Source organism: Nicotiana tomentosiformis, chromosome 5 (assembly GCF_000390325.3).
Source record: "Nicotiana tomentosiformis chromosome 5, ASM39032v3, whole genome shotgun sequence".
In the NCBI taxonomy this organism is placed as follows: domain Eukaryota; kingdom Viridiplantae; phylum Streptophyta; class Magnoliopsida; order Solanales; family Solanaceae; genus Nicotiana; species Nicotiana tomentosiformis.
The window spans coordinates 108,974,455-108,993,107 of record NC_090816.1 but is presented as its reverse complement, the minus strand read 5'-3'; the positions used below and the strand labels follow the sequence as shown (position 1 = coordinate 108,993,107).

General features: G+C 42.3%; 2 protein-coding genes across 2 annotated transcripts; one reads left to right on the top strand and one right to left on the bottom strand.

Annotated features, from left to right (window-relative positions):
* The first annotated feature begins 398 nt into the window (after positions 1-398).
* LOC138892976 (serine/threonine-protein phosphatase 7 long form homolog) lies at positions 399-2,343 on the top strand. The gene is made up of 2 exons (XM_070176737.1): positions 399-1,120; positions 2,067-2,343. Exons 1-2 carry the CDS (start codon positions 399-401, stop codon positions 2,341-2,343), a joined length of 999 nt encoding a protein of 332 aa, XP_070032838.1.
* A 7,563-nt stretch (positions 2,344-9,906) lies between these two features.
* LOC138892975 (uncharacterized) lies at positions 9,907-10,904 on the bottom strand. Its single transcript, XM_070176736.1, has 3 exons — positions 10,519-10,904; positions 10,301-10,371; positions 9,907-10,253 (listed from the first exon to the last, which is right to left on the bottom strand). The coding sequence occupies exons 1-3, from the start codon at positions 10,902-10,904 to the stop codon at positions 9,907-9,909; spliced, it is 804 nt and encodes a 267-aa protein (XP_070032837.1).
* Between the last annotated feature and the right edge of the window lie 7,749 nt (positions 10,905-18,653).

Genomic DNA, 18,653 nt, shown 5'->3' with positions numbered 1-18,653 from the left:
AAACGTAAGAAAATAACATTAGAAAACAATAATATTTGTCAAACTAAGTATTGTTACATGAATATTTAATAATTAAATCTTTTATAGTTATGAAAATTAATTATTTATTTTATTATAATAAAAAATAGGTGAGTAATAAACTAACATATAAAATAATAAACTAACATATAAAATAAGAAACAAACATATTAAATAATAAATAAACATATAAAATAGTAAACTAACCTATAAAATATTAAAGTAACATATAAAAATATCGAATGTATCAACCTAATTAACAATATAGTAAAAATATCGAATAAATTTTAATATTAATGATATTGCAATATATTTAAAAATGTTAAGTAATGAAAAAGAAAAATACTTTAATTAATATTGTTCAATTTACAGTAGTCGTCATGGAGGTTCCGCCTGTGCATCCCGGACCTGCATCGCTAGAGCTACTGTTGCTACAGGCCGAGCATAGGTTTTCGTACATATGGGAGGGGCAGTGTTTGGCCCAGACATTCCGCGCTAGACGGGTAGACGATATGTGGTACTTTCTTAGAGCCCAACCACTCCATCCCCGTGTAGTCAGACGCCTTCAGGATACGAGTTTCTATAGGATCATAGAGATTGGGCGGTTGAAGTTGGACTGGTCGTTGATCACGGCTTTGATAGAGCGGTGGAGACCAGATACGTACACGTTTCATTTACCCATTGGCGTGACTACTATCACGCTTCAGGATGTGGAGGTTCTGTATGGGCTGCCGGTTAATGGACATCCCGTAGTTTACCCGCATGCTCTCAGAGAATATATGGGATTGCAGTTCCTGGAGATATTGCAACGGCTCACCGGTTTCCAGCCAGCGGAGGAGGCTACATTGAATGGGGCCAGTTGTTTGCAGTTGACGCTTGTCCGCCTGCATCTGGAGGCAATGGATGAGGACATTACAGATGATACACCGGATCTTCATATCGACCGGTACACAAGATTGTTGATGCCGCTTATGTTTGGTGGGGTATTGTTCCCGAACACTTCAGAAAACCTAGTCAGCTTGAGATTTCTTCATCATCTTGAGCGGCTAGATGATATACCTGGTTATAGCTGGGGTGCAGCTGTTCTAGGTTACTTGTATAGGTAGATGTGTCGGGCGAGCATGGGCACCCAGCGAGACGTTGCCAGATTTTTGCCGTTGCTGCAGGTGAAAACATAGTCAATTATTTTCATGATTATAATATACATAGTAAAAATATACCTTAAATTTTACGTCCACATTGTATATTAGGTTTGGGCCTGGGAGCGGTTCCTGCAGTTGCAGCCACCTCTACCACCCATCGCTCCGGATGCACCACCTCCACCGTTTCTCCCTTAAGCTAGGAGGTGGGTTGATAGGCGAGGATACGGACGCGAGGTCGAGGCTCGACATAATCTCCCCTATTGCAGGGATTTGTTGGATTTGCTGGAGGGCGCGCAGGTACATGTATACTTAAGTTTACATAGCCTGGCTTTATATGTGTTGCATTTACTCACGATTCCTATTTTTACTTAATAGTTCGTATGGGGGCCATACAACGACGAGCTAATAGATGGTTTTCCCGATTATTGCTCGAGCGGCCGACTTATGTGGAGCTCTTCCGTCCCATTGATGTGTCTCGATATTGTCGAGCATCATCCCACCGAGAGAGTCATTCACCAGTTTGGTCGAACGCAGCTTGTACCTACTCCTCCCGCTTGGCTTAGGACACATTACCAGCGGGATGATCATTCCAGGGTTGACCAGACCTACGTGGCCTGGCTAGAGGCGCAAATTGAGATTTGGGACCGTCGGCATGACCTGATTCCGCCACCCCCTCCACCTGAGCATACAGATGGTGAGTATGAGTATATGGGCTGGTACCGCAACATTACCCGACTTTTCGTCAGGAATCCCGTTCATCGCGCTGGTGGTCGGTATATTCCATATGCCGGGAGGCATGAGGCACTGGTATGTTATCTATTATACTTACTTATAACGTTAACCTAACGTTCCGTAATTAATATTTTACATGTTGTGCAAGCTATTGGCTTACATTTGTTCTACCAGTTGGGCTGCAAATGTAGCAACATACCGGCGAAGGAGCGGTAGCTTTGCACGAGTATGGCCGCCAGGTTACAGATCTGGCTTCCGAACATTGAGGCGAACCCGAGATGACGAGCGCTTAGGACACAAGGCTGATTATCTACTGCCAGAGCAGTACCATCGTGGGCCAGCAGTGGAGGCTGAACGTGGTCGACGTGGCAAGCGTGCCCAGAGAGGAAGAGGTGTCCCACGAGGTCATGGCGGGTCGGTGAGGACGTGGTCCCCAATAATAGGGCGTTGAGCCACCTGTTGAGGATTTTGGAGTTAATCAACCGGGTGACCACCCTGAGCCAAACGATGCCTCTCATGATATGCCATCATTCAGCCTTCAACTGATGCCAGGGACTTCACAAGTGACCCCATCAGCTCCATTGTTGATCGCAGGCATGTCCATTACGCGACATGAGTAGGATCAATATTTTCCTGGTCCTCTAGAGCCATCGACGGTTGCTGATGATCGTCCGACACGAGATGTGAATAGTGGACGCCGACTGAGTTATAGGTCATCATCGAGGGATGCTGAGGATCTTTCACAGGCGCATGTTTGTTTGTATTTGTCACGACCCAAATACCTAACCAATCGTGATGACGCCTATCGTGGAACTAGGCAAGCCGACATTCTCAATATGCTTTCAATATATAACAGAAGTGAGCTAAAGCAATTAAACTAACTGAAGGTTTACATAATAACAGGGTAAAAACCAAAACACAAATGCAGAATGATAGCCCGACCTCGGGGTGTCACTAAGTCATGAGCATCTAACAACCAATCTAGAAATAGAGTCTACTATAGTCTGTGCCAAATGCCAATACAAGAGAGAAAAGATAATAAGAAAGGAGAACCAAGGACTGCAGACGGCGGCAGCTACCTCGTAAGTCTCCGATAATCAGCTCGCGCATGAACTCAGCGACCGCCAGAACAGTACACACCTGGATCTGCACATGAAGTGCAGGGTGTAGCATGAGTACAACCAACTAAGCAAGTAACAGAATTAAATAAGGAACTGAGAAGTAGTGACGAACTATAAAAATACATATCATTTCAAAAGTTTTCAGTAAAGAGTGAACATGCTTTCAAATCCGGCGGTATAAGTCAAATCAGTTCGAGCTCAAGTAAAACAGATATGAATCTTCCAGAAATTTCACAACAACAACAGATAAAAACTAAGCGCAACAATAAATAAAAGCAAGTACAGCCTCTCAAGGCAGCAGTCACTCAACTCATCTCAACAGCTCATACTCTGGGCTCTCAGCCCTCAATACACACTCTCAATAGGTACCTGCGGTCACTAGGGTGTACAGACTCCGGAGGGGCTCCTTCAGCCCAAGCACTATATTGCTGCGGTACGCAACCCGATCCAATATTGTTGCGGTGTGCAACCCGATCTAATATTATTGCGGCGTGTAACCCGATCCAATATTATTGCAGCGTGCAACCCGATCCAATAATATATATATAGCCTGAAGGCTTGTTGCGGCGTGCAACCCGATCCAATAATATATATATATATTCCGAAGGCTTGTTGCAGCGTACAACCCGATCCAAATACCTCACAGCTCGCAGCTTGGCACTCAGACCCAACTTTGTTTTAACCCCAATTTTTTTATAATTACACTTTTTCTTATATATATAGCTTATATATACTATACTATATATACATCTTATATCGAATATAATTTATATATATATATATATATATATACACACACACTAAGTGTATAGCATATATCTTAAGATGTATATATAGTATAGTATATATCTATATATATTGAATATAGCTTATATATATACTATATATACATCTTAAGATATGTATATATATCGAATATATAGTATAGTATAGTATATATATATATCTTAAAAAATATATATATATATATATATATATATAGTATATCTTAAGATGTATACTATCGAATATGGCTTATATACTATGTATATATAGTATAGTATATATATAGTATATGTGTGTATATATATATATATATATATATATATATATATATATATATATATATATATATTAAGATGTATATATAGTATATATAGTATAAATATAAGCTTATATATATATATCGAATATAGCTTATATATCTTAAGATGTATATATAGTATATAAATCGAATATAGCTTATATATCTTAAGATGTATATATAGTAAATCGAATATAGCTTATATATCTTAAGATGTATATATAATATAGTATATTATATATATATAAGCTTATATATATATATATATATCGAATATAGCTTATATATCTTAAGATGCATATATATATATATATATATATATATATATATATATATATATATATATATATAACGCATTGCTTTGATTATCTCTTTACAATATTTTTGTCTTTAAATTTGAATTAAAAATTTTAGGTGACAATTCTATAATATAATTTACAAGAAATTGCCTTAGATATTCTTATTACCATTTTTTTCTCTTACTTCTGTAAAAAAAATTTAAAAAATAGAAAGCATCTGTTGGGCCCACTTAGGCCCGGGACCGGCTCACTTAACCTGGGACCGTTAGTTCGTGGTCCCGGTCCCGGGCCGGTTCCAACAAGAAGCCTGCGAAGCCCGGGATCGCTTAGGACCGGCCCACTTAGGACCGGGCCCGCGAATCCCACTTAGGACCGGGCCTGGCCCACATGCCACCCTTAATACCAATTCTCGGGGTTTCATACCATCAAAACCTGATTTAAGACTGTTACTTACCTCAATCGCGCAGAAATCCTACTTCAAAAAGCCTTTGCCTCTCGAATCGCCCTCCAAATGCCCCGAATCTAGTCACAAGCAGTACGCGATAATCAATATTGCCTAAAAGGATAAATTTCACAAGAAAACTACTAAAATATAGTCCAAAATCCGAAATCGGCTCAACCCGCCCCCCGGGCTCACGTCTCGAAACCCGACGAAAGTCACAGAACCCAAAAGCCCATTCACTCACGAGTCTAACCATACCAAATTTATCAAAATTCGACCTCAATTGCCCCTCCAAAACTCCAAAATTCACTCTCCAATTCCCAAGCCCTAACTTCCCAAATCTCACCTCAAACACTCACCAACTAGGTGTAAACATCAGTGGGAAAACACCATTATTGAAGATAAATAGGCACAAGGAACTTACAACAGTGATTACTCCGAAACCTCTCTCAAAATCCCCAAACTCCGAGCTCAAAAATGATGAAAATGGTAAAAAATCTCGAAGTCTTCTATTTATAGGTTCTGCCCAGACTTCTTGCACCTGCGACTCCATTTCAGCATCTGCGGAGCCGCATCTGCGGGAAAAGCTCCGCTTTCTCTGAAAAAGCACTAAAACACTGCCTCCGCTCCTGCGATCAAGTGACCGCATCTGCGCTCTTCACGGGTGCGGGAACTACATCACACCTGTGGTCCAAACTTGCACCTGTGCCCCTAAATCCGCTTCTGCGAGCATCACAAGTGCGGGAATGCCATCACACCTGCGTCCTTTGCCCAGATTCTCCTTAGCCGCATCTGCGGCTCGTCCTTCGCTTCTACTGGCTCGGACCTGCGGTTCCCACTCCGCAGGTGCGGTTACACCAGTAGCAGCAGCTTCCGCTGTAATTCCTCAACTCCCATCAAGCCGTTAACCACCCGAAATTACCCCGAGGCCTCCACGACCTCAACTAATTATACCAACAAGTCCTATAACCTGATACGAACTTAGTCGAACCTTTGAATCCCTCAAAACAATATCAAAACACCAAATTACACCCGAATTCAAGCCTAAAGAACTTCTAAACTTTCGAATTCCACAACGACGCTGAAACCTACCAAACCACGTCCGATTGACCTCAAATTGTAAACACAAGTCAAAAATGATACCACGAGCCTACTCCAACTTCCGAAAATCCAATCCGACCCCGATATCAAAATTTTCACTGCTGGCCAAAATCACCAAAATTTCAACTTTCGCCAATTCAAGCCTAATTCTACTACGGACCTCCAAATCATATTTCGGACGCTCTCATAAGTCCAAAATCACCTAATGGTGCTAACAACACCATAAAAATTTAAATCCGAGGTCGTTTTCCCAAAAGTCGACATCCGATCGACTTTTCCAACTTAAGCTTTCAATTAATAGACTAAGTATCTCAATTCACTCCAAAACCATTTCGGACCCAAACCAACTAACCCGGTAAGACATAATACCGTTATAAAGAATGAAAGAAGCAGAAATGGGGGAAATAGGGCTATAACTCTCGAAACGACCGGCCGGTTCGTTACATACTCCCCCCTCTTAAATAAACGTTCGTCCTCGAACGGGTCTAGAAACATAGTTGGAGTCTCAAATAGGTGTAGATATCTGCTCCGCATCTCCCGCTCGGTCTCCCAAGTGGCCTCCTCAACAGGCTGACCTCTCCACTGCACCTTCACTGAAGTTATATCCTTTGACCTTAACTTCCGAACCTGCTACTCCAAAATGGCCACCGGCTCCACATCATAAGTCATATCATCATCCAACTGAACCGTGCTGAAATCCAAACTATGGGACGGATAGCCGATATACTTCCGGAGAATAGAAACATGAAATACTGGATGCACACTCGACAAGCTAGGTGGCAAGGCAAGCTTGTAAGCCACCTCCCCGACCCTCTGAAGTACCTCAAAAAGCCCAATGAACCGAGGGCTCAACTTGCCCCTCTTCCCAAACCTCATAACACCCTTCATGGGTGATACCTTCAGCAGAACCTTCTCCCTGACCATGAAAGACACATCACAGACCTTCTTGTCAGCATAGCTCTTCTACCTAGACTGCACTGTGCAAAGCCACTCCTGAATCAATTTTACCTTGTCTAATGCATCCTGGACCAAGTCTGTACCCAAGAGCCTAGCCTCACCCGACTCAAACCATCCCACCGGAGATCTACACTGCCTCCCATATAAAGCCTTGTACGGAGCCATGTGAATGCTCGACTAATAACTGTTGTTATATGCAAACTCCGCGAGCGGCAGAAACTGGTCCCATTTACCCCCAAAATCAATGACACAAGTGCGTAACATGTCCTCTAATATCTGGATAGTGCGCTCGGACTGTCCGTCTGTCTGAGGGTGAAAGGTTGTGCTCAACTCAACCTGAGTAGCCAACTCTCGCTGCACGACCCTCCAAAACTGCGATGTAAACTGTGTGCCTCTATCTGAAATGATGGAAACCGGGACACCATGAAGGCGAACAATCTCTCGGATGTAAATCTCAGCCAACCGCTTTGAAGAATAAGTAGTACCAACTAGAATAAAGTGCGCAGAGTTGGTCAGCCGATCCACAATCACCCAAATAGCATCGAACTTCCTCGAAATCCATGGAAACCCAACTACGAAATCCATGGTGATCCGCTCCCACTTCCACTCTGGGATCTCTAACCTCTGAAGCAAGCCACCCGGTCTCTGATGCTCATACTTAAACCTGCTGACAGTTGAGACACCGAGCCACTAACCCAACTATATCCTTCTTCATCCTCCTCCACCAATAGTGTTGTCTCAAATCCTGGTACATCTTCGCGGCACCCGGATGAATGGAATACCGCGAGCTGTGGGCCTGCTCAAGCATCAACTCCCGAAGCCCATCCATATTGGGAACACATATCCGGCCCTGCATCCTCAACACGCCATCATCACCAATAGTCACATCTCTAGCATCACCTTGCCGAACCCTGTCCTGGAGGACGAGCATATGGGGGTCATCATACTGACGCTCCCTGATACGATCATAAAGAGAAGACCTAGAGACCACACAAGCCAATACCTGACTCGGCTCTGAAATATCCAATCTGACAAGTTGGCTAGCTAAGGCCTGAACATCCAATTCCAAGGGTCTCTCTGCTGCTAGAAGATATGCTAAACTCCCCAAACTCTCCAACCGGTGACTCAAGGCATCGGTCACCACATTGGTCTTCCCGGGATGGCACAAAATGGTGATATCATAGTTCTTGAGAAGCTCCAACCACCTCCGCTGACCCAAGTTAGGATCCTTCTGCTTGAACAGATGCTGCAAACTTCGGTTATCAGTGTAGATCTCACAATGAACCCCGTACATATAGTGTCGCCAAATCTTCGAGGCGTGAACAATAACTGCTAACTCAAGATCATGGACTGGATTGTTCTTCTCATGGGTCTTCAACTGGTGCGAAGCATAAGCAATCACTCTACCCTCCTGCATTAGAAAACATCCAATACCTATCCGCGAGGTATCATAATACACCATGTAAGAACTAGAAGCTGATGGCAGAACTAGAATTGGGGCCGTGGTCAAAGCAGTCTTGAGCTTCTGAAAGCTCTCCTTGCACTCATCCGACCACTTGAATGGAGCACCCTTTTGAGTCAATTTGGTCAAGAGCGATGCAATAGATGAAAAACTCTCCACAAAACGACGATAATAGCCCGCCAAACCAAGAAAGCTCCTAATCTCTGTGGCTGAGGACGGTCTGGGCCAACTCTGCACCACCTCTATCTTCTTCGAATCCACTGAATACCTTCGCTGGACACCACGTGACCCAAGAAATCCACTGAACTGAGCCAAAACTCACACTTTGAGAACTTTGCATAAAGCTTCTCCTCCCTCAATCTCTGTAACGCAATCCTCAGATGCTGGGCATGCTCCTCCTGGCTACGAGAGTATACCAGGATATCATCAATAAATACAATAATGAACGAGTCCAAATAAGGCTGAAACACATTGTTCATCAAATGCATGAACACTGCTGGGGCGTTAGTCGGCCCAAAAGACATCACAAGGAACTCATAATGGCCATATCGGGTCCTGAAAGCTGTCTTAAGAATATCCGAATCCCGAATATTCAGCTGGTGATACCCTGACCTCAAATCAATCTTGGAGAACACCCTCGCCCCCTGAAGCTGGTCAAATAGATCATCAATACGTGGCAAAGGATACTTGTTCTTGACTGTGACCTTATTCAACTACTTGTAGTCAATGCACATCCTCATAGAACCATCCTTATTCTTTACAAATAGAACCGGTGCACCCCAAGGTGACACGCTAGGCCGAATAGTCCCCTTATCAAGGAGATCCTGAAGTTGTTCCTTCAACTCCGCCGGTGCCATACGATACGGTGGAATAGAAATGGGCTGAGTCCCCAACACCAAATCAATACCGAAGTCAATATCCCTGTTAGGCGGCATGCCCGACAGGTCTGCAGGAAACACATCCGAAAAATCACGCACCACCGGAATAGAATCAATGGCAGGAGTCTCTGCACTAACATCCCTAACAAAATCCAAATAGGATAGACAACCCTTCTCAACCATCCGCTGAGTCTTCAAGTATGAAATCACTCTACTGGAAACATAGTCTATAGAACTGCTCCACTCAACTCTCGGCAACCCCGGCATCGCTAACGTCACGGTCTTAGCATGACAATCTAATACAATATCACACGGAGACAACCAATCCATACCCAATATCACATCAAAAGCAACTATACTGAACAACAAAATATCCACTATGGTCTCCAGACCCCTAATAGTCACCACAAATGACCAATATACGTGGTCCACAATAATAGTATTGCCCACAGGAGTAGATACATGAACAGATGAAACTAAAAACTCACGGGGCATATCCAAAAAATGAGCAAAATACGAGAAAATATATGAATAAGTGGAACCGGGGTCAAATAATATAAAGGCATATCTATGGCAAACTGAGACAATACCTGTAATCATTACATCTGAAGTAATGGCATCTGGTCTGGCAGGAAGGGCATAGAAACGGGCTTGGCCACCCCCTGATCTGCCTCCCCCTTTCGGGCGACCCCTAGCTGACTGGGCTCCCACATTGGGCTGGCTGAGCAGGTGGTGGAAGGTTTGGTGTTGATGACAAAGGCTGGCTCCTCTGCGGAGCAGGACCTCCCACTATACGGGGACACTCTCTCCTCATGAGACCAAACTCCCCACACTCATAGCAAGTCCCCGGTGCTGGTGCAGGGGACTGAAGGGAGCCCCGAGCACCGGGATAACTGGCAGAAGGACCTGGCATAGACAAACCCTGACCCGATGGACCACAGGACAAACTCTGCACTGGGAGGGCATCGAGAGATGAACGACCCTGTTGATAACTATGAGAACCATGGCCAGATGATGCACCATAGTGAACTGGACGAGCTGTTGAGCATGTCTAAAAGGATGACCTCTATCATGCTGGAACTAACCCCCAGAAGGAGCACCGCTAAATCCTCCATGTCCACGAGGCCTCTTGTCCTCCCTCTCAACCCTTTCCTGACTGCGAACCATCTCAATCTGACGAGCAATGTCGACAACCTCATCAAAAGTAGCACCAGACACTCTCTCTTTGGTCATAAGCAATCGCAGCTGAAAAGTGAGGCCATCTATAAACCTTTTGATCCTCTCCCTATGTATGGGAACCAACCAGATAGCATGACAGGCCAACTCCAAGAATCGCATCTCATACTGCATCACAAATATATCACCTTGAAGAAGCTGCTCAAACTGCCTGCGCAGCTCCTCTCTGCGGTTCTGAGACACGAACTTCTCCAGAAAGATAACGGAGAACTGCTGCCAGGTAGGAGGCACTGTGCTGACTGGCTTACGCCTCTCGTAAGCCTCCCACAAACTGAATGCAGCCTCGGAGAACTGAAAGGTAGTGAACGAGACCCCACTGGTCTCCAAAATACCTGTTGCACGGAGTATCCTCTGACACCTGTCCAAGAAACCATCCTCTCCCTCTGCACCACTGAAAGATGGAGGCTGGAGTCTCCCAAATCTCTCCAATCTATACTGCTCATCCTCGGGCATGACAGGAACCACATAGTCCTGAGCAGCTACAACCAGCTAGGCTAGTGGTGCCCCCGGTGTCTGGAATCCCTGTACCACCTGCTCTGGTGTGCGGGCAGCGGGAGTTTGAGCACCCCCCAGCCTAAGAAGTGGCTGTTGCGGCCGGAACAGAGACTGGCTGAGCAAGACTGGTACACGTGGTCAGAATTTGAGCTAAGGCCTCCTGAAGGCCTGGAATCCCAATAGGCACAGGTGGTGCCTGAGCTGGTTCTATAGGCTCTTCTACAACTGGTGTCTGCTCCTGAACTGGGGCAACTGGTGGATCTGTAGGTGCTTCCCTAGCAGTGATGCGAGCTACACCTTTGCCCCTACCGCGACCTCGGCCTTTCGCTGCCCTGGCTGGTGGTACTGGTGGCTGTCCATCCTGCCCAGCAGTACGAGTCCTCACCATCTGTGAGAGAATGGAACAACAAATGTTTAGTTACTAGAATCAACAGATTCGCACGACAAGAATTCAAGAATGTGGAGTTTCCTAAGGGTTCTGCAACCTCTCGAAGATAAGTACTGACGTAATTGTACCGATCCGCAAGACTATACTAAACCTGCTCATGACTCGTGAGACCTATGTAACCTAGGCTCTGATACCAACTTGTCATGACCCAAATACCTAATCAGTCGTGATGGCGCCTATCGTGGAACTAGGCAAGTCGAAATTCTCAATATGCTTTCAATATATAACAGAAGTGAGCTAAAGCAATTAAACTAACTGAAGGTTTACATAATAACGGGGTAAAATATTACACCCCATGTTTCCGTACGTGGAAGTACGCCATAAGTAAATTGATATAAGCTCGGAAATGAGATGTTACCTTCCGCATTTTCGTACGTTAAAGTTTCGTCGTAAGCTAATCACGTAAGTTCGGGAATGAGATTATTTTGAGATTATAAGCATTTTGCTATTTCAAACAAATGATAAGTAAATTCGTGAAGGTGAAAGGGTAAGCGAATCGAAGAAAATGAGTTTCGTTGAAGTTTGACATGTTGGGACAAAATATGGCCCGAGCTAAAATATCCGGTATTTATGGACTAGTGCCATACAAGGTACCACATGACCATGATAGTAGGATGTATAAGGTATGTGAGAATTGAGTAGTATTTTAAGTAAGTGAAAATAATTTTTAATTATGTGGGTAATTGATTAATTATTGGGTAATGAGACATTGCCTAGTTAATTAATAATTAATGGTTGATTAATTGAAGTCTTTGGATAAAAATTGGACACAAAACGTGGCAGCCACATAAAACTACATTAAGTGACTCTTAAATTATTTTTGCAAGGTGGCAACATTTAAAGATTGCCTTTAACTCATTTGGTTAAGAATATAATCATAAAGGGCAAAAGATGGTACAACCCTTTAGATTTCCTTTCTTACATGTAGTCGATGGCCTTTCATCTTCTTTTCAGACAGTTTGTTTCTTTTCTAGCTATGTATCTGTTTAGTAAAATAAATTCTTATTGTTAGTTAACTATTCAATGAGAAATCTGTTTCTTATGAAGAATTTAAACAAAAGACGTGCTCCATCCTTGTTGATGAAGAAGTCTTTCTCATGAGATGTAGTTTTCTAGTGAAAGGTGTAGTCTGCTCATTCTACTCTGAGTTTTCATCCCTCAGCCCACATGTCCCTCCTTAGTACCTGAGATTTTTAGGATCTAAGACGTTTTCAAAGCTCCTAGCAGGTTTTTTTGAAGGTTACACTTACTCCAGCACTATTACTGGGTCTCTGATGTTAGATAGCTGCAGTTACATTTAATTGAAAAGATTCGTGACTTTTCGAAAAGAATATATTCTTTATTTTTGAGTTTGAGGATACAAAGGCATGTTAATTGAGTTAACCCCTGTTTTTAAAGATATGCAATCTTTTTCACGAATATCATACGGATTATTTTCCCTACTTCGCTCCGTCATTACGTGTTGTCACAATTGACGTTTGTTAGAGGGATTGTCAAGAGAATCGGCTCCGGTATGTTAAGGTTATCCCCTCTTTCTTTTTGGCATGATCTATGCGATACGAACGAAACGAGTAAATGTACAATTTTCATAAATGACTATTCATAGAAATATTAGGGGTGTCTATATTCTTGATTCCCCATGTGAATTATTATTATATCTTCTATTCATGGATCTTAGAAAAATACGTATTTGATAAAGTTTATCCGAAAGGCATATTATTTTTATGACGTTCCGAGAAAATCTTATTAATATATATTTTTTTTATGTATTTCATGCATTTATACATGTACATTGACCCATGACCAGATGGCGTTATATACGCGTATATTTTATATATATATATATATATATATATATATATATATATATATATGGGATATGAAAAAAGGTTATGGCGTTATATACGCACCACCACCTGATTAGCTGGTATACATTGATGATTTGCCCACAGTGACTGAAATGATATGATGGGATGCCCTCAGACGCTTGATGATGTTATAAACGCATATACCTATGCATGGTATGACATTTATACGCATATGCATGACATTATAAAAATAAAATGATTCACAGAGCTATGCAGACGTATATGTCGAGTCTTTTACTCCATGATTCTCTCATGTCTATTATTTACTGATTTTCATTCCTTACATACTCGGTATATTATTTATACTGACATCCCTTTTGCTTGGGGACGCTGTGTTTCATGCCCGCAGGTCTCGATAGATAGGTCGAGAGTCCTCCAAGTAGGCGATCAGCTCAGCAGAAGATATTGGTGCACTCCATTTGCTCCGGAGTTACTTGTTTGGTCAGTATGATTTAGATGTGTATGGTTTGGTATGGCGAAATTCTGTCCCGACCTTTATGATAATTATATACTCTTAGAGGCTTGTAGATAAATGTCGTGTACGTGAAAGATTGTACGGCCTTGTCGGCCTATGTTTTGAGTTTATAAATGATAATGTTGGCCTATTAGGCCCGTATGTCACGTGTATATGATGAAGTAATAAGAAAGATACGTTACATTAGTACTCGGTTGAGTAAGGTATCGGGTGCCCGTCGCAGCTCATCGGTTTGGGTCGTGATATAAAAATCCAAAATACAAGTGCGGAATGATAGCCCGACATCGGGGTATCACTAAGTCATGAGCATCTAACAACCAATCTAGAAACAGAGTCTACTACAGTTTGTGCCAAATGCCAATACAAGAGAGAAAAGATAATAAGAAAGGAGAAACAAGAACTGCGGACACCAGCAGCTACCTCATAAGTCTCCGATAATCAGCTCGCGCACGAACTCAGCGACCGCCAGAACCGTACATACCTGGATCTGCACATGAAGTGCAGGGTGTAGCATGAGTACAACCAACTCAGCAAGTAACATAATTAAATAAGGAACTGAGAAGCAGTGACGAACTATAAAAATACAGATCATTTCAAAAGTTTTCTGTAAAGAGTGAACATGCTTTCAAATCCGGCGGTATAAGTCAAATCAGTTCGAGCTCAAGTAAAACAGATATGAATCTTCCAGAAATTTCACAACAACAACAGATAACAACTAAGCGCAACAAAAATAAAAGCAAGTACAACCTCTCAAGGCAGAAGTCACTCAACTCATCTCAACAGCTCATACTCTGGGCTCTCAGCCCTCAATACACCCTCTCAATAGGTACCTGTGCTCACTGGGGGTGTACAAACTCCGGAGGGGCTCCTTCAGCCCAAACGCTATATTGTTGCGGCGTGCAACCCGATCCAATATTGTTGCGGCATGCAACCTGATCCAAAAGTATTACGCCGTATAACCCGGGCCGATATTGTTGCGGCGTGCTACCCGATCTAATAATATATATATAGCCCGAAGACTTGTTGTGGCGTGCAACCTGATCTAATAATATATATATATATATATATATATATATATATATATATATATATATATATATATATATATCCCGAAGGCTTGTTGCGGCGTGCAACTTGATCCAAATACCTTACAGCTCGCAGCTCGGCACTCAAGCCCTATCCCAGTCACTAACCTCTCCAGCCCCTCGGGCTCACAGAATATCATAATAATTAGCCCAAATAGAGAATACAACAAGTATCAACAAGAAATGAGAGGGAACAGAGATATAACACACAAGTAAGACTGTGACTGAGTACAAGGCAACAATTAGCAGTCAATTCAACAAGTATACGTCCCCTGCGGGTCCCAACAGTAATATCATATGGCCTAAGCATGGTTTCATACATGAAAGGTAGTTAATTGCTCAAAGACAAGGAAAAATAAGTAATAACAATGGTTATTCGACTTTACAGTCTCACGGGATGAACCAAGTCACAATCCCTCACGATACACGCTCACACGCCCATCACCTAGCATGTGCCTCACCTCCCAATATTCACATCATACCAATTCTCGGGGTTTCATACCCTCAAACCCAGATTTAAGACTGTAACTTACCTCAACCTCGCAGAAATCCTACTTCGAATTGCCTTTGCCTCTCGAATCAGCCTCCAAATTCCCCGAATCTAGCCACAAACAGTACGAGATAATCAATATTGGCTAAAAGGATCAATTCCACAAGAAAACTACTAAAACATAGTCCAAAATCCGAAATCGGCTCAACCTGCCCCCCAGGCCCACGTCTCGAAACCCGAAGAAAGTCACAAAACCCGAAAGCCCATTCACTCACGAGTTTAACCGTGCCAAATTTATCAAAATCCGACCTCAATTGCCCCTCAAAACCCCTAAAATTCACTCTCCAATTCCCAAGCCCTAACTTCCCAAATCTCACCTCAAACACTCACCAACTAGGTATAAAAATAAGTGGGAAACCACCATTATTGAAGATAAATAGGCACAAGGAACTTACCTCAGTGATTACTCCAAAATCTCTCTCAAAATCCCCAAACTCCGAGCTCAAAATGATGAAAATGGTGAAAAATCTCGAAGTCTTCTATTTATAGGTTCTGCCCAGACTTCTCGCACCTGCGGCTCCATTTATGCATCTGCGGAGCCGCATCTGCGGGAAAAGCCCCGCTTCTGCGGAAAAAGCACTAAAACACTGCCTCCGCTCTTGCGATCAAGTGACTGCATCTGCGCTCTTCGCGGGTGCGGGAACTACATCGCACGTGCGGTCCAAACTCGCACATGCGCCCCTAAATCCGCTTATGCGACCATCGCAGGTGCAGGAATGCCATCGCACCTGCGTCCTCTGCCCAGATCCTCCTTAACCGCATATGTGGCTCCTCCTTCGCTTCTTTGGGCTCGCACTTGCGGTTCCCACTCCGCAGGTGCGGTTAAACCAGTAGCAGTAGCTTCAGCTGCAATTCCTCAACTCCCATCAAGCAGTTAACCACCCGAAATCACCCCGAGATCTCTGGGACCTCAACCAATTATAGCAACAAGTCGAATAACCCGATACGAACTTAGTCGAACCTTTGAATCCCTCAAACAACATCAAAAAACCAAATTACACCCGAATTCAAGCCTATAGAACTTCTAAACTTCCGAATTCCACAACGACGCCGAAACTTACCAAACCACGTCCGATTCACCTCAAAATTTACACACAAGTCAAAAATGACACCACGAACCTACTCCAACTTCCAAAAATCCAATCCGACCCTGATATCAAAATTTTCACTACCGGCCAAAATCGCCAAAATTCCAACTCTCGCCAATTCAAGCCTAATTTTATTACGGACCTCCAAATCTTATTCCGGACGCACTTCTAAGTCCAAAATCACCTAACGGAGCTAACAGAACCATAAAAATTCAAATCCGAGGTCGTTTTCCCACAAGTCGACATCTGGTTGACTTTTCTAACTTAAGCTTCCAATTAAGAGACTAAGTGTCTCAATTCACTCCAAAATCACTCCGAACCCGAACCAACCAACCCGGTAAGACATAATACAGATGTAAAGCACAAAAGAAGTGGAAATGGGGGAAAAAAGGCTATAACTCTCGAAATAATCGGCCGGGTCGTTACAATATTACTATTATTTATATTTTTTTTATTTCATTGATTAGTCATCAATATCTAAAGCGTTTTTATTTTTTTTAATGGCATCATCCTCGCCCGTCACGGAGGCCACTTTGTGCAATACTAACATGCCCGAGGCAGATGGTTATATTCAGGAACCCGCCGAGACCATGGTAAGACCATTAAATGTTTTTTTGCTAACACGTACATTAGTAATATATATTTCATCTACTAAAATATCTTATGATTCTGTAGGCTACTATTGGACCAACGAACCCTTCTACTGAGCCTGCCAGCCTTACCAACGATCATGCTGTAGCGCATCCTCCGATAAAGAGACGACATGATGAGGATGATCCTGATAGTGTAGCCGGATGGGATGGGATGCACCTCAGGCAAGCCAATGCTTTAAAGCATACAGGCTGTGGGACACATTGACATTTTTTATTATCTGTACATATGACATTCAGTATATAATAGCAATATTATTTATGTTTTATATTATTTGCGCATGTATTTTTATTTATCGGGTTATTTATTAGTTTAATACTACAACACAAAACATAAGCGACAACTTAACATAATTTAAATTCGGTACAATTAATGAAAATATATGACACGTAAAACATAAAGATAAAATACCACACTCAATACATCCATGTGTTTGTTTAGTCACTATCGCCCATTATTCTGCGCTTCAACCACTTAAATTTCTCTTCCAACCTATTTTTTTCTTCTTCTGCATCTTTTAGTTTCTCCTTCACTGCCGCAAGTTGTTGTTGTAGTTTAAAGATCTAGAGTTCGTATTCACCGGTCATATTCCAAACATACTTCAAACATGATTTGTAGTAATCATGGTTAATGGGTTCATCATACCATTTTTCAAATCTACATTGATTTCTGTCCTACCAATGGGAATTACAACACAACACTATTAATTAACATGTTATATAAAAAATATTAACAAATATTTTTTCCAAAATAATAACTTACAAGTTGTTGACAGATCCAGCGTCTGCGCCCCACATTACTATTTCACTAACATGGCTTCAAAATCGCACGTTTTCCACAATAACACCTTGGTACGTCATTGCGTCCAGATATTTCTTAATGCAAGAAAAAAGAAAAATTTATGGAAAGTTTTTCTATTTGTTTTGGTTAAGCGTAAATAATAACTAAAATGCGCTAGGCTTTTATAGGCAAGATAAAACACATAACGTATATTGGAATAATGATTCTTTAGGGTACAAGACAGCTTTTTCTAGAACGACAGCTTTTTCAGATCGACAAGACAAGACACATAATGCATATTGGTGGCGCACTATGTTTCGCGTGATAATGATTCTTTAGGGTACAATACAACTTTTCCAGAATGACAACTTTTTCAGGAGCGATAACTTTTTCAGGTCGATAAGACAATACACATAACGCATATTGGTGGCGTGCTGTACTTCGCATGATAATGATTATTTGGGGTATAAGACAACTTCATAAACTAAACCAAGACATCTGTATTCAAAGACCATTTGAAGAAACATTACAACATCCATTTAAAAAATGCCACTAACATTTAATAAGTGATTCAAAAAGAGGCAGAAAGGTGAAGGTAGTTCAACAGATCTCCATGGAACACGTCTTAACACTATTGATTCCTATCTTTAAAAAAAAATACTAGGTTGCTATACTGACTTGGTTGATGACAAGTGGTATGGTGTTCTGCGTCCCTTGAAAAATAAGCCTATTAATATACACACTGATCTCAAAGTTGCAGGG